This window comes from Bactrocera oleae, chromosome 4 (genome assembly GCF_042242935.1).
Source record: "Bactrocera oleae isolate idBacOlea1 chromosome 4, idBacOlea1, whole genome shotgun sequence".
In the NCBI taxonomy this organism is placed as follows: domain Eukaryota; kingdom Metazoa; phylum Arthropoda; class Insecta; order Diptera; family Tephritidae; genus Bactrocera; species Bactrocera oleae.
This window is the reverse complement of record NC_091538.1, coordinates 36,265,907-36,291,647: the sequence shown is the minus strand read 5'-3', so window position 1 is coordinate 36,291,647 and position 25,741 is coordinate 36,265,907. Positions and strand designations below refer to the sequence as shown.

The 25,741-nt window shown below is 34.1% G+C and overlaps 2 protein-coding genes across 4 annotated transcripts in view; one reads left to right on the top strand and one right to left on the bottom strand.

The window, feature by feature from the left end:
• Positions 1 to 3,098, top strand: part of Cndp2 (Cytosolic non-specific dipeptidase 2) — a 39,283-nt gene extending 36,185 nt beyond the window's left edge. For both annotated transcript variants that reach the window (XM_036372576.2, XM_014238153.3), the window contains exons 5-7: positions 2,270 to 2,534; positions 2,609 to 2,860; positions 2,920 to 3,098. In XM_036372576.2, coding sequence (XP_036228469.2) covers positions 2,270 to 2,534; positions 2,609 to 2,860; positions 2,920 to 2,967 — 565 coding nt within the window. In that variant the 3' untranslated portion in view covers positions 2,968 to 3,098. The remainder of the gene's footprint in view (positions 1 to 2,269; positions 2,535 to 2,608; positions 2,861 to 2,919) is intronic.
• asrij (OCIA domain-containing protein asrij) overlaps positions 3,012 to 25,741 on the bottom strand; it is a 44,413-nt gene continuing 21,683 nt past the window's right edge. For both annotated transcript variants that reach the window (XM_014238155.3, XM_036372636.2), the window contains exons 4-5: positions 3,395 to 3,740; positions 3,012 to 3,342 (exon numbers count right to left, since the gene is read on the bottom strand). In XM_014238155.3, coding sequence (XP_014093630.2) covers positions 3,095 to 3,342; positions 3,395 to 3,740 — 594 coding nt within the window. In that variant the 3' untranslated portion in view covers positions 3,012 to 3,094. The remainder of the gene's footprint in view (positions 3,343 to 3,394; positions 3,741 to 25,741) is intronic.

The following is a 25,741-nucleotide window of genomic DNA, read 5'->3' as shown; positions in this document are numbered from 1 at the left end:
TAGATACGTTGGTGGCACGGAAAATAAATTAGATGCCATACATACCATATTTTTTTAAAGCACAGGTGACTACCAGCAGAAGATTCCGTTTCCACGACAGTCGGGTCTACGTAACCGGAACGGAACCGGATTTTTATCCAGCCAAGCTCCTGTCAATTTGGTAGAATTCTGCCGCTTCAACACTAACAACAAAAACCAGCTGAAGATTCGCGATGTGGTTCTTGTTTACTGCGGTTCAACTCACGATTCCAAAATATTAAAAAAATTTCACTTTTTAAAAACCGCTCTAATTTTTTTTCGGCTTGCAGGTGATTCTGCATATTTACTTAACAAGATAATAGTCTGTTACTGTTTCACCAAGTAACGAGTAATTTGTCATAGACAAGAACAAAATACATGTAAATGTATACCGAATAACAGATTACAACACTGCGTGTGAAAACCCTTATTGTAATAGTAAATTGTGCCTTAACACTGCATTCTATTAAATTATTAGTAAATAATTTTTCAATCTTTTAAAATTACCACTATGAATCAACTTCAAAAACTGAGTCAGCGCAAAATTTCAGTTGAAGTATTGTCGAACTTAAACTTTTTTGTGGTTTTACGCTTGCTTGGTTGCAGTTATAGTTAAACATAAATGCAGTGTATATCGCAAAAAAATTAATAGAAAATGGAAAACGGATAAATAAATGGGGGAAACTTTAGTATAACATCCCACGATTTCAGGGTTAAGAAGGGTATGGTTGGATAGAGAAGATTCTCCAGATAAAGAATATATATAATTATAGCTTTCGAGATATTTGCATATTAAGTTGAAAATTTCACAAATTTTAACTTACAATTTCTCGATTTATAGTTAATTTTTCTTTTATATTATGCACTTATTATACACTAACACTTCACCACATTGTTTCTAAATATTTATTTTATATTAATTATTTTAATATTTGCTTTAAATAAGCATTTTATTTTTACACAATTTTCGTTACATGCACAATAACAAATGGGTTCCATGTTGACATATAATAAGTGTTGCCATATCTATTTTATATATATTCATATTTATATTTTGCAAACGAATAAAAAAGTCTCTTCTTTTTCTACCTCCTGACAACTTCAACAATAGTCATTGTATGGCGTTCCTAGTCTTCTGGCATGTCTGCCAATTAGACAGTGACCTGTAAGCACTCCTACTACAGTTCTTATGTTATGCCTTTTGTATTTTAATAGTCTATTTATGCCACGGAGGTCACCTTAGTCCCGGTGGTATCACAATGGGCCTCCTAAAGTCCTAGGTGTGTCGAGAGACAGCCACTCTACCTACCTACCTATGTCACGAGAGTCAGCTATATATCTATAACATGTTTGTCGATTAAAAAATGCTTATGGCTAGCATATAATACATATAGCATATAGCCCTCTTTTTCGGACTCTAGTTGTAGGGTGGTGTCTGCTCTGGCTAGTTCTGCTTCACAGTTACCAGGGATATCACTATGTCCCGGACTCCATTGCAGATCCACCAAAAGTTCATGGCATTCTTTCACTATTTTTGGTGAAATCCTAAGAGACTTCAGTGATTTCAAAGCCGCTTTTGATGAAGACACCTTCTCGCACTCGATTAACTAGTTTTGTAATGATTACACATACGTTTTAGCACTACATTTCCATCATTGTTACATAACTCAAAACTAATGTCCATTTTAATATTTATTCACCTTTCGTGAGCAATAGCTAAATTGAATCGTTTTAATTTCTTGTTTTAAAATTTTAATTAGTAATACCAAAAGAGTTTTATTGATCTGGAGTTGAAATGCTTTAACTTAATGTCAACTGAGTGGAAAAAGTCAAACTGTTTTAGGGATATAGGTTTCATTTTAAGTATTATGTCAAAAATTGAGCAATGCTACAAATACTTTCAGCCGATCTTTTCTAAAATGTAAACTTATATGAGTTTCCAGTATAAGTTCTTTTTTTAAATACACAGTCGGAAGACGATAGCAACTCAAAATTATTTCACATAAACCTTGAGAATATACACAGTTGTTTTTCTTAAAGTGAAGTTTAATTGTAAATCGCAATAGGACCCTTAATTTTAAGAATTTAGTTTTTTTCCATGTGCAATGTGGAAAATACTTCCCTTGTTCTCCATTGTGTATCTGGATTTTTATTCTCAAACCGAAATATATGAAAGAATCTATTTAGGAATATATCATAACATGTACGCTTTGCATTTATTTATATAAACGAGTAAAGTTTATATTTCCAGAAAAGATATTGGAGCTCGTCGTCTACCTCATAATGAGGACAAAACCGAGTTATTGATGCACAGATGGCGTTACCCAAGCCTTTCCACTCATGGAATAGAAGGTGCCTTTTATGAGCAAGGCGCAAAAACTGTCATACCTGCTAAAGTCACAGGAAAATTTTCTATACGTTTAGTTCCTAATCAAGACCCTGAACATATCACTGAGTGTGTTACCAAATATTTAAATGAAAAATGGCAGGAACGAGGATCTCCAAACAAAATGAAGGTAATTGTTTCATACCCAAATATTTGATATTTGTATATAGGTATTCCTATTAATATGTATAATTTTCTTAAAAGGTCAACCTTGTGAGTAGTGGAAAACCTTGGACTGAAGATCCTAATCATCCTCATTATGAGGCAGCCAAAAGTGCAATCAAACATGTATACAAAACGGAACCTGATATGACCCGAGAAGGTGGGTCTATACCTGTGACACTAACACTTCAAGAGGCCACTGGTAAAAACGTTATATTAGTGCCGGTAGGAGCTTGTGATGATGGAGCCCATTCCCAAAATGAAAAGATTGATATTTACAACTATATAGAAGGAGTAAGTAGACTTTCTGTTAATGCCGGTTTCTATGTACGTTTAATTCGGATTATTTTTAGACTAAACTTCTTGGAGCTTACCTTTACGAAGTTGGAAAACTAAACTAAAAGTAAAAAACGGTTGAACCTAATGAAACACAAACATCACAGAATTTAACAGTTATACAGTATATATACAATATATCAGCATTAGCACTTTAATAAAGAACTATAATTTTTTAGCAGACAAATATAACTAATCCGTCCATGTGTCTCCATATTTATTTTTGTGACCACTTTTTGATGTTATATTAGAATCGGCTCCAAAAGTCGTTTTAATGGATTCATTTCCCCGAATAACTACTGAAGCATTTGCGGGCAGTGGTCGAGAAAATGTGTTTTGCTGCTTTTTCTCATATTCTTCTCGATTTTTTTTTCGTAACTCTTCATAACTTGTGCCTTGCTTAGCTTCGGTAGGAAATTCCGTTTCGTAGAAAGGTGTATCTAAATATATACAAAGTTAATAATTAGTTGGGTATAACAAATAATAACTCACTATCCAATGAGGGGCGATAAATGTCGTCAAGGCCAGTAATTGAAGGACGGTTTTCCAAATCTAAATTGAGAGCACTAGAACGAGGGAATTCTTGGATTCGTTCATCACTTATTCCAGTTGAATTAAATGGTGACAAGGTTAGTCCAATTCCGATACCTTGGTCTGGATTAAGCCTACTAATAACGCTTCCATCACGTTGACGTTGGCTTAACAATTCTCCGAGTTTTGAATTAGGTAATCTCATTAGCTTTTCCGCGCACTTTTGCTGGTAACTAAATTTTCCAATGAAATATCCTACTATCACACCCACGACTACTTTCGGCACCGCGCCATACTTAAAATTTGGCTGAAATATGCAATTGTTATAAAAACTGTTATAGTTTATATTTAATTTTTATTTTCAATTATTTTAGTAGTACGAGAATTAAACTTAATTACGTTCAAATCGACGGTACAGCAACCCGAATGACCTGTATGTGTGTTCACTTCTTTGTAATATCGCATACTCCATACTAATATTATATGTGTGAATGTAGGTTTGTTTGCTACGCTTTCAACTCGAAAACACTTAACCGATCATCATAAAACTTTGAAACACTCTTTTCTACGGATTTTGAAAAAATTTATTTTGACAGATATGATTGTTTGTCAACGTTCATATAGAAAAGGTTACGAGAACTTTGAAATCGCATTTTTAATGACGAAGTTAGTTCAAATTGGGGATGTTTGAGTCTAATTCATTGAATCAATATAGAAAAGCAACATTGGCAACATTCGAAAATGTAAAACGTTCCGAGCAATTTAAATTTTATTCATTAATTTTTATACTCTTGCAACATGTTGTTGCAGAGTTAATAGTTTTGTTCAGCTAATGGTTGTTTGTATTACTTAAAACTAATCGAGTTAGATATATGGTTACATATATATAAATGATCAGAATGACGAGACGAGTGGATTCCGAGTGTCTGTCTGTCCGCCCGTCTATTTGTGCAAGCTATAAGTTGTGTAAAAATTTAAATATCTTGATACACGTATTCCTTGGCACCCAAAAGGGGTAGGTATGCAGCGGAATCGAGCCATTGTCACGCCCACAAAACACAATTTTTTTTTTCAATATGCCTAGTATATAAAAACAAAATACTAACAAACAATTCTTTTTCAATTAAAATATAAATAAAATACTTAAAGCTAAATGTGAATGGAATACATTTGCTGCTACTGTTCTCTTGCTAGGTCGTAATGCTTCTTGTGTTTCAACTGGATTTCTCGCCCAGCAGTTTCGACACTTTGCAATTTTCATTATTTCATTTACCACCGAATTCACGCCTAGATCACGGTGTAAGTCAGCAGATCTAACGTACCAAGGAGCACTAAAGTCCTTAGTACCTTACTTTGAAAGCGATGAATGCAGGCAATAGAGCTTTGACTTGAGCAACCCCATAGTTGGGCTCCGTAGGCCCAGACTGGCTTTAGAACTTTATTGTATAGTGACAATTTGTTTTGGACTGATAAGCTGGATCTCCTGCCAACTAGGTGGTAAAGTTTAGCAAATTTTACATCAAGATCACTTCTCTTTTTGACATGCTCTTTCCAGCGAAGCTTAGCATCTAAGGTGGTACCTAGGTACTTAGCACTGTTATGAAGTGGTATAGGAGTATTATTTATATAAAATGGACGATATACCGATTTTTTTAATGAAAATTCGACGTGAATTGATTTTTTTTGAAGTGGAACTTCTTTGCGCTCGTTGGGCTGTAATTCCAGTATCGAATGAAACGAAAAAGCGACAGGAGATGTTAATGGTAATGCAGAGAATGTTAAGGTTAGAGAAGGCCCAGATGTTAGCTGTGCTAAAATGTACATTATTAAAAGGGAACATCGAAAATTTAATTACACCACGTCAAAAAAGAACCCTCCCCTCTTTATAAGCGAACTCAACAAACTACACCACTCTAAGAAGGTACCTAGAAATTTTCAAAACCTTATAAAGAAACGGCTAATATATGTATGCGCAGATGTTCTTTGGCATGCGTATTAAGAAAAAGTAGAATAACAAAAAGAAATAATAAATTTTGAAGAACATTTATATAATGAGGGAAAAATTAAAATTAAATTAAAATATATGAAATAAAAAATATTTATGAAAATTAAAAAATGAATAAAACAACATCTGTGATAGGATTTGAACTCAGGCAATATATTTGATGCAAATTTGCAATAAGGAGCCATGCTATACAAGCAACACCACGAACACTACAAATCTAATTCGGTCTAATCTGTGAACTCAAACAGCAATCGTCGTTTACTTCAAATGACCAATTTATATGTATATATTTCATTCGCATGCCCAAATGTATTTGCATATACATATGTACACATATGAATGTCCCACAATATGCTATTTGTAAAAAATTAGGCATTGGCGCAAGCTACAAAAAAATCGTGACGCACCATCATGGTGCACGCGTGCCACCATGGACAGAGAAGGTTTCAATGGAGGATTTATATCATATTATTATATTGCTTAATTTGTATATAAAAATACTGATATCTGAGGGTTTATTTACATAATATAAAAATATACACACAAATTCATACATTTTTAAAAATAAAATCGATTAATAAAGATATATCTGAAATAATTATGTGGTAGTGCACCCCCTGACTCCTCCTTGCTTGGGATCGTTCAACTTGCATCGTTCTAGCTTTCTCCTAAAAAGCAAAAAGTGTTGACAAAAGTAATTGCTTGTGCGGGGCAAGGGGAAGCAAGCATCAGCGTACGTGTACTTATGAATGTATGTGAGAATAGAGAAGGCGCAAATGTTAAGAAGTACTAATTAATTTTTATAAACCTTTTTTAAGGTTTCATATAATTTAATTTAATAGTATTGTAATTTTTCCCTCTGTTTAAATGACTATAAACTCCCCTTCCAACTACACCGCTTCTTCAGGGTAAATAATGTCACACCCTAATACAACACACCACACCTTGGAACACAACACGCACTCACAACATAAACGACCACACTGCACACGATGTCAGCACAGAAGTTACCACCATACACGATGACACCCCACACCATCAACAAAAAGAGGGATTGGATCTTCAATTCACCTCATTCGAAATAATTCCGATCTCTTTGCGCAACGTAAATGTATAAAATCGCTATCTCCGCTACCAACCGTCAACACTTTCTGGGCTTAAAACCGTGGTATTATTCTTTATCAAAAAAAGTGTTAAACCAATAAAAAATTTGTGAAAATTAACATTTAATAAAAAAGGTAAAGAACATTTTAATTTAAACCTTAAAAAAGGCGTTTTGTGAAAAAAAAGAAAAAAAAATTATGTCATTGGTGAGTGCTAACATTATAGCATAAGTATTCATGGTCCTTCGAGCCTAAACGAAAGGCACTATAATTTACGTCCAAGACACAAAATTTGGTGGCAAAAAACAAAAAGTTTAAACACAAACCTACCAAAGATACAGTGAAGTGAAGTATAGTGGAAAACAAAATAATATACATAAACATTTACAAAACTACTAAGGAAGAGTGCAGTGACTCAAAAAAAAACAAAAATATATATATAAATAACCAAAGCGCAGTGCAGTGCTGGAAAAATATCCATACTCGTATATATACATATTATATAAAGAAAAAGTGCGTGTAGCCCAAAACATAAAGACAATAACAAATACAAAAGGGTTTAAACAAACAAAAATTCACACAAACGGGCGCGAAATACTAAAGCACCTAAATACAACAACATAAATAAAAACAACTTAAGCGGGCGCGAATTTAAAACAAACGATAATAAACAAAAACAACAATCACTAAAACCAAGCTCAACTGGAAGCGGAGAAAAAGGAATTGACAACAAAGGCATACACACACGTACATACATATATATTATCCCCTCAAAAAACCCTTGAGGGAGCATAAAGTGAGTCGTATCGTTTCCTATTATTTTATTTTATCGTGCATATATGTATGTAAAAATTACAGTTTTATATATATAGAACCTGTAATAACAAATACGTTTACAAAAAAAAAAAAAAACGGTTACCAAACTGTCTCAGTTTCGAGTTTTTTTTGCAGGAAAAATCGAACACAGTCTGGTATAATATATATTTCAAAAAACATACTTATATATTAAAACAAAAACAAAAATTAATATTACCTTATTGCCTAACTACAAGCTTACCTTTGTGTATTCAAACACACAAATTAACAAACACAAAAAACAAATTCAAGTATATACTTGCACATTTCTCCCGCAATACCCCTTATGTTTAAAAAAAAAAAAAAAATAAACAATAAGCAGGATTGCATAAACTAAGTAAGCAAAGGCACAAGTATAAATCAAAATTCTAATATAAAAAACAAAAAGAAGAAAACAAACAAAAGCATACATATATGCATATTTGCTTACATCTTATACCTATATATATTTTTGATATACATATTTACATACCAAAACATAATTGTACATAAATACAAAGTGCATACGGGAACATACCTGCACATTATTCACTTCGCTTTCGCGCTCTCCTTGAACATACATATTTATACATACGGCATATAATCTATGCATATGCTTATATACCCTATATAAATTGGGTCAATTTCATATTGAAAATTTACAATATAAAAAGTTGTAAAATTACATAAAAAATAAAACAATAAACGTTGTGGTAAAATTAACACTACTACAATTGCTTGTAGATATTAAAAATTTTAAAATAATTTATTAAAAACAAAAATAAACATATTTTCAAAGTCCACATTGGCATACATCCCGCAATACCCCTTGTAACAAACAAGCAGGATTGCGTACATAAAAAACTAAAAGCACATTGATCTCTTCAACGAGCTCTCAATTGCATTAGAGAATATACATACATACGCTCAAACAATCCGTGCATACTTATGTACAAAGTGTATTGATCTCTTAAACGAGTTCTCAATTTCACGAGCACATAAATATATACTAACAAGTCCGTGTATTAGGGTGTACCTAAATACATCAACATAAGGACATAATAAGTATTATTAAATTAAAAGTGCCATTCTTAATAACTAAATTAAGAAAATTTAAATTACGCTCACAAATATATATTTAAAATAAAATACAAATTAAAAAATTATTTCGCAAGTAAATATTTATCTAGTCCGAAAAAAATCGTATATACGAAAATAGTATTCGGTATTAATTATCATTTATTGCTGCATTTAAATGAGTTTACACTGAGAAAATTTTAATTAACTTTGACACATATAGTAATAAATTACAAAACAAAAATGGTTAATGACGATAAAAATCAAATTACACCTGCAGAAGCTACACGCGCAAGACAGGTTACCACAAAGCACATAAAAAGCAAAAATATTTGTGTTGCCAAATTCATTTCCGAGAGTGACAGATTAACACGATACTGCACTCGATTTTCATCTTCACCGATTCAAGACATCTCTGACCAACCAGAAATATTTTATGGAGGTTATGAAGAATGGCCGTCCTTCCGGGACATGTTCACTGCCGTATACATCAACCATCCAAAATTATCAAAAGCGCAAAAATTGTATCACCTCCGATACAAAACTAAAGGTCAAGCAGGCGCAATAGTACAACAGTTCGCACTAAATGACGACAATTTTAATTTGGCTTGGGAAGCTCTAAAATCCAGATATGAAAATGAAAGAATATTGGTCGATAACCAAGTAACGACACTATTAAACTTGCCTAAAATTAAAAAAGAAACAAGTGAAGAATTTGTTAGACTACAATCCACTGTTTCTAATTGTTTGTCGGCTCTATCGACACAAAATATTCCCACAGACTGCTGGAACCCTATTCTGGTAAATATATGCACCGCAGCATTACCAGAAAAATCGTTACTTTTATGGGAGCAATCGCTCTCATCACGAAAGAAATGCCCCACGTGGCAGCAAATGAAAGACTTTCTAACTACCCAGTAAGAAATCGCTGAAAGGGTAGACAAAAAGCTAATTAAAACAAAAAATGTACAACACGACCAAAAAAGAAGCTTCAATAGACCCCAAGCTAGTAGCAAAAATAAATTAAACAGAAGCTTTTACAAAACGCAATCGTTCACATCCGAACAGCATAAGCATACGTCATGCGAACTATGCACGAGAGGGCATAAACTACAATCTTGCGAGAAGTTTAAAAACTTAAAAGTTAACGAACGAAACTATTTCGTGAGATCAAAAAAACTTTGTACAAATTGCTTGTCACATGTGCATAAATATAAAAATTGCAAAAGCAAATTCAATTGCTCATATTGTCACAAAAGACACCACTCAATGCTCCATTACAGCAAATTTCCCATATCACCCCAAAGAAACGCTTATACAAAAAGAACCACAGGTTTAGTGGTAACAGAAACTGCCAAAAACCGAAATCCTGGAAATTGCCAAAAAGCACCGTGCTGCTCAAAGGCATTAAAAATACAAACGGTACACAGCGATATTCAAAGTAGGGTATTACTACCCACAGCAGTCGTCTCCATCGAGCACCGAGGAGAACTTTTTAAGCTTAGGGCCTTAATAGACCAAGGATCACAACGATCATTTATAGCGTCTAAGGCACAAAATAGGCTAAAATTGCCATCAAAACAATCGAATTTTGAAATTACGGGAATGGGCGGAAGAGTAGTCCAAAACTCAAATAAAATCTGCCCCATTGCCCTAATTTCCCCCCAAGCGGATAAGCGAATTGTAGCAGAGGCTATAGTTCTACCGCAACTTACTAACATGCTTCCATGCTATCACATAAATAGCAAGCATTGGCAAAAGGTTTCACACTTAAAGCTAGCAGATCCCAACTGCAACACCCCCGCTAACATAGATATTCTAATAGGCAGCGACCTTATACCGCAAATAATGCTTGAAGGTGTTGAAAAAATTTCAACGACCCTTCTAGCCCAAAATACAATATTCGGTTGGATTCTAAGTGGACTAGTTACTGAACCAGTTTCCACATCAACAACTCAAGTTGACGAAAATTCAAAAGAATACCTTAATTCACAATCAAGGAAATTTCGGGAGTTAGAAAAATGCCCCCTCATATCAATTAAAACCCCAGAAGATCAGTATTGTAAAGACTTCTACAAAGCCACAACTACTCGATCAAATAATGGTCGGTACGTCATACGACTACCACTAAATTCACAATGTTCCAACACTCCAAGAATTGGCCGAAAAAACAAACTCAGAGTCCCTTCTGACAAGATCAGTTTTAAAAAACACAAATATGTAACTTTTCGACCCCGCAGGATGGCTCTTGCCAATAATGATACAAAAATCCTGATTCAAAAAGCTTGAGATATGTTGTGCCCTCCTACTTGCCAAATTAGTGCATACGCACTTTAACATACATATATCCAAATTGTCCCAAAAAAGTCGAAAAAATTGACACATAACAAATTGTGCTCTAGTAGCTTACTTTTTCAAAATTATAAAACAATTTAAAAATAAAGTTAAGCGATCAGCATGCTTCCAATGCGATACAATGACGCACCAAGCCTTACAACAAGCAAAGGTCGCTCTAATCGCATATATCTAAGCCCCCTTCGTATTGGTGGTTTATGGGAAATACTTGTAATACGTGTACAAATCCACTTAAAAAGTAGCCGTAAATCACAAATCTTACGCTCGCAAGATCCCTCTTCAAAGGTTCAAAGGAGCACCCATTCTGGCCATATCTGAGCTAGGCGTGGAGTCGCCATCCTATAAGCCGATAATAAAGTAATAGTAGATAACCGGCAATAAAATGAATAAACAAAATTATACCATCTAATAATACGTCGTCACAACAACCAATCGAATAAATGCAAAACAACGTTGCTTGCTTAACGCACTAACTTCTAAATCAAAAAACATAATACCCATTTCAAAATAAAGATTCCATCCTACACGTACAGGTAAATATGGATCTACCACTACTGCATTATCATGCATACCGCGCCCTCGGCTACTCCAATTGCAGTAAGCCGTGATACCTGGGTCATTTACAGCATTAAATGACTATAAACTCCCCTTCCAACTACACCGCTTCTTCAGGGTAAATAATGTCACACCCTAATACAACACACCACACCTTGGAACACAACACGCACTCACAACATAAACGACCACACTGCACACGATGTCAGCACAGAAGTTACCACCATACACGATGACACCCCACACCATCAACAAAAAGAGGGATTGGATCTTCAATTCACCTCATTCGAAATAATTCCGATCTCTTTGCGCAACGTAAATGTATAAAATCGCTATCTCCGCTACCAACCGTCAACACTTTCTGGGCTTAAAACCGTGGTATTATTCTTTATCAAAAAAAGTGTTAAACCAATAAAAAATTTGTGAAAATTAACATTTAATAAAAAAGGTAAAGAACATTTTAATTTAAACCTTAAAAAAGGCGTTTTGTGGAAAAAATGGAAGAAATAATGTCATTGGTGAGTGCTAACATTATAGCATAAGTATTCACCCTCATTATATAAATGTTCTTCAAAATTTATTATTTCTTTTTGTTATTTTAATTTTCCTTAATAAGCATGCTCAAGAACATCTGCGCATAAATATATTAGCTGTTCCTAAGGTGGTGAAAATTTGCTTAGTACCTTCTTAGAGTGGTGTAGTTTGTTGAGTGTAATTTTTCGAATTCGCGTATTTTCGATGTTTCCTTTTAATAATTTACATTTTAGCACAGCTAACATTTGCGCCTTCTATATTTATTAACATTCTCTATTATTGGCATATACTCCCTCTAGTGCAACAGAATTAGGAGAAGATTTGCACACTATGCCAATGATTTTAAGCGGTGAATTTAATATCAATTTTGCCTTGGAAGAAGCTCAACAACTTGTAAAACTTTTAGAAAGTAAATTTAATTTAAAAATGAATAATAATCCCAAAGACTTAACAACCAGATCAGGCACGACAATAGATGCAATTTTCTCAAGATATTTAAATACTAATAATTTACAATCAGGAGTTTTCATTTCATATTTTTTATACCACAAACCGATTGCATCTTTTCTTGAACATGAAAGTATGGAAGTGAATGAATAGATTTTTTATAAATGGAGGCGAAAACATTAACTATCTTTTTTCATTAATCTAACACCCTTAAAATTCCAGAATAATGAATATGTTTTCGGGGAAATATTTCTATCTCATAAAACTTGTTGGCTAGGGTGAGTATTTTCATTTCAAGTGCCCATCGGGATCCATGAAGTTTCACTTATATCGCCTAGCTTTCTAGGCTGTTTGGTGTTGTTTTTTTTTTGTTTATTTGATTAAAATTAATAAACTTAATTACTACAATAAACAATAGTACAACGATAATATATACGTACAGTGTCTCTAGACGAGCTCTCGAGTACTCCGCTATGAAGAATTAGTAACATTTTATTAACTAATGATATTATGTATATCTCAGCTTAGTAGATATATAGTATTATATATACTTGTATTTGTTTGCAAGGAAAAGGTAAAAAAAAACGATGCATAGATGATTTTATAATACAAAATGGTTAAAACAAGAACAAGAAATCAGACCAGATGTGTCATAGAGTGAACTAGTTTTCATTATCATTTAATAGCCACCAGCAGTTCTGTTTCGTCAATGTGGTTTCAGTTTTGTCTCTAAACGAAATGTATCTGTCGAAACGTTTGTTTTCAGCAGTGAATATTTTCGTTTGCAATAGCTAATGCAATGTAGTCAACCCTTTCGTAAAAAGGAGCTCTTATTAAAGTGTTATTGTCATCATATAGTTAGGCTGCGACTTATATGCTTTCTAATTATTTACGATGCGACAATCAATTCTGAGAACTTTTGCAGTGTCGTATAGTTTAGAGTTAGATATTAATTTGTTGAAAATACTATTCTGTGACCTATGCAGCGATGTACATAATCGGATTATTCTTCTCTTGAATTTTCTAAGTCTTTCCATATATGAAGGAGATATATTTAACCAAATTGAACATACATATGAAAGTATTGGTCTCACTAGTGATTAATACATGATAATTTTTAGCCTGTTATATAGCAGTTTTGGGGAAAACATTTTTTTAAAAGTATAATGGGCTCTATTTGTTTTTATGATTTGTAGGTTGATATGATCATTAAAATATAAAAGCTTATCGAGGTGAATACCAAGATATTTGATTCTTTCCTTACGCTGCATTTGAATATTTGCGTTTAAATGAGTTTAAACTCCCTCCTCCAAGTGCACCACTCTACTCGGGAATAACTGACACACCCTAATGAAACACACCACACCTGTGAACACTCAAGGAATTTCACCCCACACAACGACTTCACCACACTCTGCCTCTGAGAACAACATTCACGAAGACACCTAACAAAAAGGACGGGTTCTTCGCGAATCTATTCGTTAGCACACTGCGCCGCGTAAACAACACATTCGTTTCGTTTTATTAACACATCAATACGAAATCGATCAAGTGCGTTATAACTCGCATCGATCCTGTAGCCGTCAACTGCCATCATTTCGTTCGACATCAGTTCTACACGGCTATATATATCATTATTTAAATAAGTGTTAAAGTTAGAATCTTTTGTAACAATAAATAAATTACCACTTATTTCGGATCGGAAAGAAATCTGCTTTTCATTTGTCACATTAACCGCGAGTGTAAGTGCCACATCAAAACTTTACAGTGGTATGCGCTTACCTATTTAATCATGGTACTTCGAGCCTAAACGAAAGACACTATAATTTTACGTCCTAGGAAAAAATTAAAACAGTTTTGTGAAAAAAATCCCAAAAGAGTGCAGTGGAGTTAAAAACAAAGAAAGTTCAGTGATTCGAAAAATATAATATATTCACACATACATACATATAGCCAAAATTACCAAAAATATGTAAAAACTAAAAAAGAGCAAAAGCACTAGAGAAGAGCTAGAACAAAAAGTTTAAATTGTGAAAAGAAATACAAAAATAATACAAACCTACCATTATATGTTATATACATATGGATATGTAATAAAAACAAACAAAAACCCACACAAGCGGGCGCGAAACCTAAAACAAAAAAAAATCAATTAAAGCTAATAAAAGCGATGACACCTACTCCACATCCGAGATTAGAGCTGCCACAAATTCAAAGTCAAGAGGCAAGTTTAGGCATCCATCTCGAGGTGCCCGCATGTGACACAGAAATATTTTATGGTGGTTATGAAGAATGGCCGTCCTTCCGGGACATGTTCACTGCCGTATACATCAACCATCCAAAATTATCAAAAGCGCAAAAATTGTATCACCTCCGATATAAAACTAAAGGTCAAGCAGGCGCAATAGTTAAACAGTTCGCACTAAATGACGACAATTTCAATTTGACTTGGGAAGCTCTAAAAGCAAGATATGAAAATGAAAGAATATTGGTCGATAAACAAGTAACGACACTAATAAGCTTGCCTAAAATTCAGAAAGAAACAAGTGATGAATTTATTAGACTACAATCCACTGTTTCTAATTGTTTGTAGGTTTTATCGACACAAAATATTCCCACAGCCAGCTGGGACCCTATACTCGCTCTCATCACGAAAGAAATGCCCCACGTGGCAACAAATGAAAGACTTTCTAACTACCCAGTAAGAAATCGCTGAAAGGGTAGATAAAAAACTAATTAAAACTAAAATTGTTCAACACGACCTAAAAAGAAGCTTCAATAGACCCCAAGCTAGTAGCAAAAACAAATTAAACAGAAGCTTTTGCAAAACGCAATCGTTCAAATCCCCAACAGAATAAACTTGCGTCATGCGAACTATGCACAAGAGGGCATAAACTACAATCTTGCGAGATATTTAAAAAATTAAAAATTCACGAAAGAAACAATTTTATAAGATCAAAAAGATTATGCTTGTCACATACGCATACTCATAAAAATTGTAAAAGCAAATTCAATTGCATCTACTGTCGAAAAAGACATCACACAATGCTTCACTACAGCACATTTCCCAGCTCACCTCAAAAGAGCACATATATTAGTATAAAAAGAACCACGGGTTTAGTTTCAACTACAAATCCCAAAAACCACAATACCGAAAATTGCCAAATAACACCATGTTGCTCAAGGGCACAAAACACTCAAACGCTACACAGCGAAATACAAAATAGGGCATTACTACCCACAGCAGTCATCTCCATCGAACATCGAGGAGAACTCTACAAACTTAGAGCCTTAATAGACCAAGGATCACAACGATCCTTCATAGCGTCTAGGGCACAAAATAGGCTACAACTGCCAACAAAACAAGCCAACTTTGAAATCACGGGAATGGGCGGAAGAGTAGTCCAAAACTCAAATAAAATCTGCCCCATTACCCTAATTTCCCCCCCTATGCTGATAAGCACATACAAGCAGAAGTTATAGTCTTACCGCAACTTACAAATATGCTTCCAAGCTATCACACAAATAGCAAGCATTGGCAAAAGGTTTCACACCTAAAGCTAGCAGATTCCAACTGCAGCACTCCCGCTCAAATAGATCTTCTATTAGGCAGCGATCTCATACCTTAGATAATACCTGAGGGTATTAAGAAAATTTCAAACACACTATTGGCACAAAACACTATATTTGGTTGGATCCTAAGAGGACTAGTTACGGAACCAGTTATCACTATGACAACTCAAGTTGAGGAAATCTCAAATGAATACCTCAATTCACAATTGAAAAAATTTTGGGAGTTAGAAGAACTTCCTCCCATTTCAATTACAACCCCAGAAGATCAGTATTGTGAAGACTTTTACAAAACCACAACTACTCGATCAAATAATGGTCGGCACGTCGTACGACTACCGCTAAAGCCACAATTTTCCAACCCTCCACGAATTGGCAAAAAATAAAATAAAATAAAGTCAGAATTTCCTTTGACATCCCCAATATTAAAAACACATACATATATTATATAACCTATCGACCCCGAAGGATGGCTTTCGCCAATAATGATGCAAAAATCATGAGCTATGTGGTATTGCCAAATTAGTATCCACAGTACACAATATTGGATGATACTAACATCCTTGAACGATTTTATTGTTCTCCCGAGCCCATCAAAGTAGTATAATAAATTCTCAAATTTATAGAACAACAAAAAAATAATATTAAGGGATCACCATACTCCCAAGGTGATACAGCAATGCTCCTACTTCAAAAAAGTAGATGTATATTGCAAATATAAATATATCGAATTTACCACATTACTAACTTGAAAAGAAACGGTACTCAATTCACGGCCAATCACTGTACTCTCGCAAGTACCCCTCTAATTTCTTTGTCCTAACATCAGGGCATTTTCTCAAAGATGCACCCATTCTGGCCATATCTGAGCCAGGCGTAGAGTCGCTAACCTTAATAAACCGACGGTAAAGAAATTTTAAACAAATAATAAAATTATAAAAGAAACAACCGCAAATACAAGTACCGCAAGTACGAAAAGCAACTACAACCTCATATACCCGCAAAATAAAGTTGCTAACCTTAAAGCACTTACATTCACATCATGTGTACAAAATATGTTCTTAAAACCAAAGCCGTTTTATACGCACAGGATATGGATATACCACTACTTCATCACCGTGCCCTCAGCTACGCCGAAATATTCCACAGCACATACGTGTAATACTAGGCTAAATATTCGCCTAGGGGCCCCAGGATGTTTAAATGAGTTTAAACTCCCTCCTCCAAGTGCACCACTCTACTCGGGAATAACTGACACACCCTAATGAAACACACCACACCTGTGAACACTCAAGGAATTTCACCCCACACAACGACTTCACCACACTCTGCCTCTGAGAACAACATTCACGAAGACACCTAACAAAAAGGACGGGTTCTTCGCGAATCTATTCGTTAGCACACTGCGCCGCGTAAACAACACATTCGTTTCGTTTTATTAACACATCAATACGAAATCGATCAAGTGCGTTATAACTCGCATCGATCCTGTAACCGTCAACTGCCATCTTTTCGTTCGACATCAGTTCTACACGGCTATATATATCATTATTTAAATAAGTGTTAAAGTTAGAATCTTTTGTAACAATAAATAAATTACCACTTATTTCGGATCGGAAAGAAATCTGCTTTTCATTTGTCACATTAACCGCGAGTGTAAGTGCCACATCAAAACTTTACAGTGGTATGCGCTTACCTATTTAGTCAATTTGGTACACTGGATTTTATATTAAACTCCTTCCAGTTTTTTTTAACGTTTGAGTTACATTTATTAACGGGAGGGCGAAAAAGGATAATTTTGCATTTGTAAATATTTATTTTAAGATGCTAGTTTATTGTATAATCCTCAACAGTATTGTATTTGAGTCGCAGGTTACTACTAACGCTTTTGATCGTTCTGTCGGAGTGGTAAATGACAAAGGCTACAATGTTGTCCGTTTTTTGTCCTCAGTCGAGGATGAAAAGATTAAACAGATTTGGAGCATTAACTGTCCCTTGTTGCAGACCGTTTACTATGTGAAATTCGCGACTGCTGTATTATTTATATGTACTGAAAATTTTTTGATCAAAGAATCATGCACCTGTGACATATTTCCTATACCAGTTCCAGTTTATTTCGGAGACGAGAAGATTAATGGCATTTATAGTCGAACTTATAGTCGGTAGTATCACAATGGGCCTCCTAAAGGCCTAGGTGAGTCGAAAGACATCCACTTTACCTACCTACCTACCTAGGCATTGTTTAACATATTATTGAATACAGTGCAATATTCTAATATTAGTTCTGAGTAGAAGTTTTTTAGTATGATATTGCATATTTGGTCTAAGCCGGATGACAGTTTACCTTTTAGTTTAGAGAATACGTCTGTAAGTCGTTTGAACTAACAAAAAAGTTTTCCGTTTGGTCGCCATTTAAATTATTAGCTATTTTCTTGGTATTGAAGTTTGTTTTGGTCGCTCGAGTGCTGTCGAATAAAGTTTTCATTTCCAAAAACTTTTTGAAGCATTCTTGTACCTGCAAGTGGACTGGATTGTAGGGTTTACTTTCTTTTGAAGCATGGACTGCTTCAAAATGAGTCCCGACAATTTCATTTATAAATTTGTTGTTATTGATGACGTAGTTCTTTTTGACAGAGTCTTTTTGCAGAACTTCGGATTATATGGGATGAGTTTAAGGGGATATTTATGTGACTGATTGTATTATTGTTATCTTTTATAAATGATTTTTTAATAACGGAAAATTTTGAGGGATTGTTAGTCTGAAGGGTAGCAAGTCTTTGTTCGAGTTGCTTATTAAAATGTTTCTTAATATTGTCATCAATTAGATTTTTTACAAGTTTCAGTTTTGCTTTTTCTACTTGAAGGGTCGTGGGAGGTAGGTATGTTTGAAGTCGATTATGTTTTCTGAAAGGATTTTACTTTTTTCTGCTAGCAGTTTTTTTATGATAGGCAAGTTTACAAGAGTTTGAGTAGGGCTATTGATTTTTGCTTTTGGTACATTATTTTCTATGGCTTTCAAGATAATATTATTTAAATGAAGCAAATGGTGATCAATCTCTGTGTTGCTCAAGTTTCTATCATTTGGTACAAGGAATTTACTTTGAAGTTGCATGTTAAGATCTTTTTTAAATTTTGTCAAGTTAGTTTTTTTGTAGTCAAATGTGGTTTTTATTGGGTTGCCTAACAAAGTAAAATAGTTTGTGTTGTCTCTATTAGTCGCAACGATTTGAACAGCGCAGTGATCGTAATCTATGCATCTCAAGTAGTTAACTGTGTTATTGGCTCTGTGAATATCTATTCTGTGATCAGCTATGCAAATATTCAGAAAGGAATTAGCTCTTTCGTAGTATAGAGAAACCGAAGCATACATATTGCATCTGAACTTTAATTCGTTGGAGGTAAGCCAGTTTTTTAGGGCTTTATCGTTAGAGTTGTTTTGTGGGTTACCCCAGTCAGTGTGTTTACTGTTGAGATCACCAGCTAATATGTAATAGTGGTTGGGGTTTTGTAGGTTTAAGGATTGAAAGATTGTGTTGAGTTCAGATTTAAATGTGTTGTTATTATTACCTTATTTTTATTACACAAGATTCTAAATAGCATAAGGCATCGATGTGTTAGTGGAAGGCTTTCGTGTATTTTATATTTTCATTATTTAGAATTGCGGTTCCTCCTCCTCTCGATCCTAACAATCTTTCTTTTCTGACTAAATTATATCCTATAAATTTTAGTTTCGTTGAACAGAACAATATCGGGATTATTATTCGATAAGAATTTACTTAGCTCTATTCTCCTGCTTATATTAATAAGTTTAACTGGGATTGGATAATAGTTATAGTATAGTCTGAATTCAGGCTGTATATATTATATTGTTCAATAAATTGCATCAACTCTTGCCGTTTGTATTTCCAGCTGTTTCTGCAGAACTGTTAATAGTTTGCTTAAAGATAACATTGTATTTTTTAGTTCTTACAATAATGGATTTTGAGAACTTGAGAACTTGATTATTGGTATCACAAAATACACCAGTTGACTGTTTACAGACATTTGCATAACTTAAATTAGAGTTAATAAAATTTTGGTTAGTGTTTATTTTCATAGTAACTGGCGAAATGCTGATGTATGGATCCAACCAACTCTTATGTCTCATGTTCATCGTTGGGCGTAAATGTGGTTCTCAAATGAGTTGCAAATACGGTAGCTTTATGTTCATTTGTTTCATTCACATATTTCGTTTAGTTGTATTGGTGCGACATGTTTTATTTCTTTATTTATATTTCTGGCAGCTTTCCAGAGAGAATACTCAGTGAATTTATCAGCTGTAAGTTTAGCCAGATAAGTTCTAAATGATAGTAATAATTATTAAACTGTTTAATTTGTGTCCTTAGTTGCGCTGTACATTTATTAAGCTCAGTTTTGAGTGCAGAAGACCTAGTTTGCTGCCATCTCCGTCGAAGTTTGCGTTTTTTATGGATACTTTCTAAAATATTTTTTTTGGGATTTGTTTGCACTTAGATTGACGCGAATATTTGGTGTACTCTTTCACGCAGCATTTTTAATTATTCTTGTGAAATATTCAACTTCACAGTCCAAGTCAGTACCTGTCGATATGAATTTAAGCTTTGAGACTTTATTCATTATACTCTTATATTTATACCAATTAGTATGTTTATTACGTAGGCGTGTCGCCTTAAATAATTGACTTTTCATACAGGGTTAGTAAGACTGGTGAGTGGTCAGAGCTTAGGTTTGAGCTATCTTTAATAGTTAAGTTGATTTTCGGTAGTTTATTGACTATAAATAAGTCAAGAAGGTCTGGTAATTTTCTACTATCTGTAGGCCAATAAGTGGGTCTTCCTGTAGGAACAATGTTGCATCCAACTGCTTGTATAGCTTTAAGAAGTTCTCGGCCTTTGGTTGTAGTTAAACGAGATCCCCAATGAGCGTGCTTTGCGTTAAAGTCACCACCCATGATGTACCTTCCGTCATATTTTTTTAATAAATTCATATACTTATCTATTTTTATATTATGTCTAGGCGAACTATACAGAGCAGTAAGAAATAATGGGTGTTTATGCATTTCAACTGAAATTGTTGTAGCTTGAATTTCTTCCGTCTTAATCGGATCTTCCTCGCAGTGTTCAATATTGCTTTTGATTAATATCGCGCTCCCTCCTCGTGCTGAGTTTGCTGTGTGTGGAGTGTGATATAATTCATCATTTTTAAATTTTAGAAATTAATGGTTCGTAAAATGCCTTTCGGACAACAGACATATATCAATATTTCCGTCGTGTAGAATAATTTCGAATTCATTTTTACTTTTGGTAAGACCATTAGCATTATTCTCAAAAAGTTATTGTTCATCAGTAAATTGCCGATGGTACTCTAGAGCGTCGAGTCGCTGATTTATGGATTTAAATAGTTTCTCTTGCTCATTTAGTTTATTCAAAATTTGGGATAACGGATTAATTTTTTTAATTCTATTTGTATGACCTTGTTAAGCCATTTGCGCAAATGTTAGAAACGGAAGGAAGGGAATTTACTTCCCCTGTGTTCACAACGGGTTTGTTCGTCAGAGCATCGTCATTCTCCTCAACCTCCTCTTTTTATACTCTCGCAACCTGTTGCTACAGAGTATAATAGTTGTGTTCACCTAACGGTAGTTTGTATCACCTAAAACTAATCGAGTTAGATATAGGGTTATGTATATATAAATGATCAGGATGAAGAGACGAGTTGAAATCCGGGTGACTCTCTGTCCGTCCGTCCGTGCAAGCTCTAAGTAAAAATTGAGATATCTTTATGAAACTTGGTAGACATGTTTCTTGGTACCGTGAGACGGTTGGTATTGCAGATGGGCGTAATCGGACCACTGCCACGCCCACAAAACGCCATTATTCAAAAACAAATAAATTGCCATAACTAAGCTCCACAACAAGATACAAGACAAGGGAGGGGCATCTGCAGTTAAAATTTTTTTTTAAGTGGGCGTGGTTTGTTTGTTTTCTTTTTAGCACTTCTATTGACGGTGTGAAAATAGTTGAAATCGGGTGGCAACTCCGCCCACTCCCCATGTAACGGTACTGTTAAAAACTACTAAAAGCGCGATAAACCAAGAACTAAACACGCCAGAGACATTAAATTTTATCTCTGAGATGACTTTATAGGAGATGACTTTATAGGAACCGCGTTCAAGATTAGACAGTGGGCGTGGCACAGCCACTTTTAGGTGAAAACCCATATCTTGGAATCTGCTTAACCAATTTCAACAAAATTCGGTACATAACGTTATTTTAATATTTCTATGTTATAGTGCGAAAATGGGCGACATCGGACTACAACCATGCCTATTTCCCATATAACACCATTTTCAATGCCATCTGATTCTTTTACTTTCCACTATGCATATCAAGCAATAATGATTATATCGGGGTAAAACTTTGCGTGAATAATACGTTTAAAGTAAGCCACCTTGTGACCAAAAATTGTCTAAATCGAACCAAAACTGTTCAAGCCCCTAAGTACTAAATATGTGGACCCCAGTGCCTATAGTTGACCTTCTACCGAAAATATCAGCCAATCCACAAAGAAATCTCAAACGAGTATACCATTTGACTTTGCGAGAGTATAAAATGTTCAGTTACACCCGAACTTAGCCCTTCTTTACTTCTTTTAAGAAATTTTATGCTCTACAAGAAAACAGTAAAAAATGTTATCCTAAGCAATTCAAAAGTTATAGGTTTTAAAGAAAACAACTGTTATACTTGTTAAATTTCCACTTTTGAAATGTTAGCTGAGCTAAATATTTTAATTGATTAGATTAAGAACTGCCGAGTATCTGCAGAAGAACAACATAGTTGCAATAGTGATGATGTTATATGTTTTTTCGAAAAATCTTTCAGTTAGAACTGTTTTTTATTTCTCCCAAAAATAGCAACTTTAATTGTCTGATGTCACTTTTAACGAATGACATATTTAAACTGTTAAGAAATGGTAAATTCGCAACGGGCGCTAAATATAAAAATCTATTCACACATATTTTTTCGTGAGATTAAGTGCGATTCAGAAGTGGTAAGAATTTAAATTTTTCAAAAGTCCCGTTTAAAAATTCGAAAGATGAAGAATTCTGTGGGGGGTAATGTACGCAAAAATATGGGTAAAATTGCTTTGAGTTATATATTTCTTATGCTTCATATATGCGTGTAAAGACATATGTAAGGAATTAGGTATAAACTTTTTGAAATTTCCAAAAAAAATCTATTGCGACGCAGAACAGTCCATCATAATTAAAAAAAAAAAGGACATTTGCATAATTTAAGAGCGAATCTCAAAACCTGAGGGACTACTTTACGTATATGCAGACAGACGGAAATGGTTTAATCAAATTATCTCGTCGTACGGATCACTTATATATACACTTCTTTGTTGCAAGCTTAATATACCTTGTTAAGGGTATAATAAATACGATAAGAATTCAATAGAATAAATGGAACATATGCTGTTTTTAGCAAATGCCCAAAAACTACTCAAATCTGATACAGTGTATAGTTGTTATGTTATACAAATGATTGCTTTAAATATGTTTTTGATATTATAAAATATTTTTCATTCATAAAGATTAAATTTACTGAGGTTAGGTTAGGTTATACTGCCTGGCTGTCACGCCATATATGGATCTACAGGTATTTTATAATGCTAAAACTCTTTCATTTGACGAGGTATCTTCAATTTGGCATGGATTATTCTTTAAGTCAACAATGAAATTTTCGAAGAAATTTCGTAGATCGGATCACTATAGCATATAGCTGTCATACAAATTGAACGATTGGAATCAAGTGCTTGTATGGAAAACTATTTAAATTGACATAATATCTTCACGAAATTTGGCATGAGTTATCTCCTAAGGCAATAATGTAATCTTCAAAGAAATTGTATAGATCGGATGACTATAGCATATAGCTGCCATATTAACTGAACCATTGGAGTAAAGTGCCTGCATGGAAAACTTGTTTATTTGACGAGGTATCTTCACGAAATTTGGCATGAATTATTGCCAAAGCCAATATTACAATCTTCGAAGAATTTGTTCAGATCAGATTATTATAGCTAATTGTATGGAGAACTCTTTCATTTAACGTGGTATCTCCGCGAGTAATATATAACTGAAGCAATAATGCAATCTCCGAAGAAATTGTATAGATCGGATGACGACATTAAATCGGTATCAAGTTCTTTTAAGGAATCTTTATATTTGTGAAGGGTATTATAGCTTCGGTGCAACCGAAGTTAACGTTTTTTCTTCTTTAATTAGCATTTTATCAGTATCTCAATATTTTCCATTAAAAAGACATTCAAACAATAAAAGTTCCCTTACAATTATTTTATTTACAGTTTTGTGCCCCTAAGGAGCCCACTACCATATCGTACACTAACTGCAAAAGAGTCACAGCTCGAAAAATGGCAAATCATATCCATAATGTTGAATATCTTCTTTAAAGAGTGTTTTACTCAAATATGAATGATTTTTCAGTTTAACGTAGAAATTAAGAGCCATTTTTGATTTAAGACATCCAATAACAGTGTGATAATCACAATTATTTCATCGAAAGTGACACATTTCAAATAATACAGATGATGAAACTCCCTTTTTTTAGATAAAGAGACACTACTTCGCATTACACAACAGAAAATTAACGATTTATTTCAGCAAAAGCGAAACATTGACAGATGGTATTTTTTAATTCGTACTGCACAAGTAAGGCAAACGGCGAAATTAATGCAAAAGTAGACCTAACGGTGATTTTCCATTTAAGTAAAATAATGATGACAATGGGAAGGTAGAAAGTGTATTACGAATTAATATATTGAAAAAAATTTATTTTGAAAATTTTTGTGTTGTGGGTCTTTTGTAGTTAGTGAGCGCATGGGCCGGATGATATTTTAGCATAGGGTTGCAACTCTATTGCTGGGATTTTTTTGATTAATTGGTATAGTTTGTTCTTGGCTTGGCGGCGAAGTTCTTAAATAATTTAGAACAATTAGAACAAGGATCAAAGTTGAGGAAATACTTTCAAGTGTTGGCAACACTTGGTCTATTCAAAATAAATTAATTATTTTTTTTTTATTCAAGGTTTCAGCATAATTAGAGTAACTCCATATAAGTCAAATATGCACCGTTTTGCTCTATAAAATTAGCCATTTTTAAGGCAATTTCATAATTCTACTCTCATAAAAATTGTTTCGCCTATTGCCAAAAAACTGGGACAGTCCAAGTTTATCTTGAGGCAAATTTTCCACCAGCAAAATTCGTTCGCATAAACTGGTAGAAATCACTTGGTTCGAGGATCGGTCTATAAAAAATGCATAAGAATCTCCCAACCAGTTATCGGAGCTTCTGGCGAGTCGCTGTCGATGTATGTATGTAGCCCTGCGTTGTCTTAATGAAATACAATACATCTTCTATTGGTCACTTCTGGGCGAATGATAGTGACAAAGATAAGTATTTTAAAGTCAAATGGAAAGTCTTATAAATCACTATATCGAGGGTTGGGAGAAGGTCAGGACCAAATATTTACCCGATTTTAACTATTTTAGGCACAATATTATTGAAAAGTTTTGTTCGGGTCGAACTCTTTTTTAGCGTTGACGGCCTTCGGCCGCATTTTAAAAAATAAATAAGCCTGGTCGGTCCCAACACCGGGGTAACTCATTTTTTTTGGCGTAGAACTGCTTTTGAATTTTATTCCGATATTTTTGGTAAAAAATCAGGTCACTTGTTCGATAATTTTACTGATGCCTGATTGATGTACACCAAGAGGAAATTTAAAATTG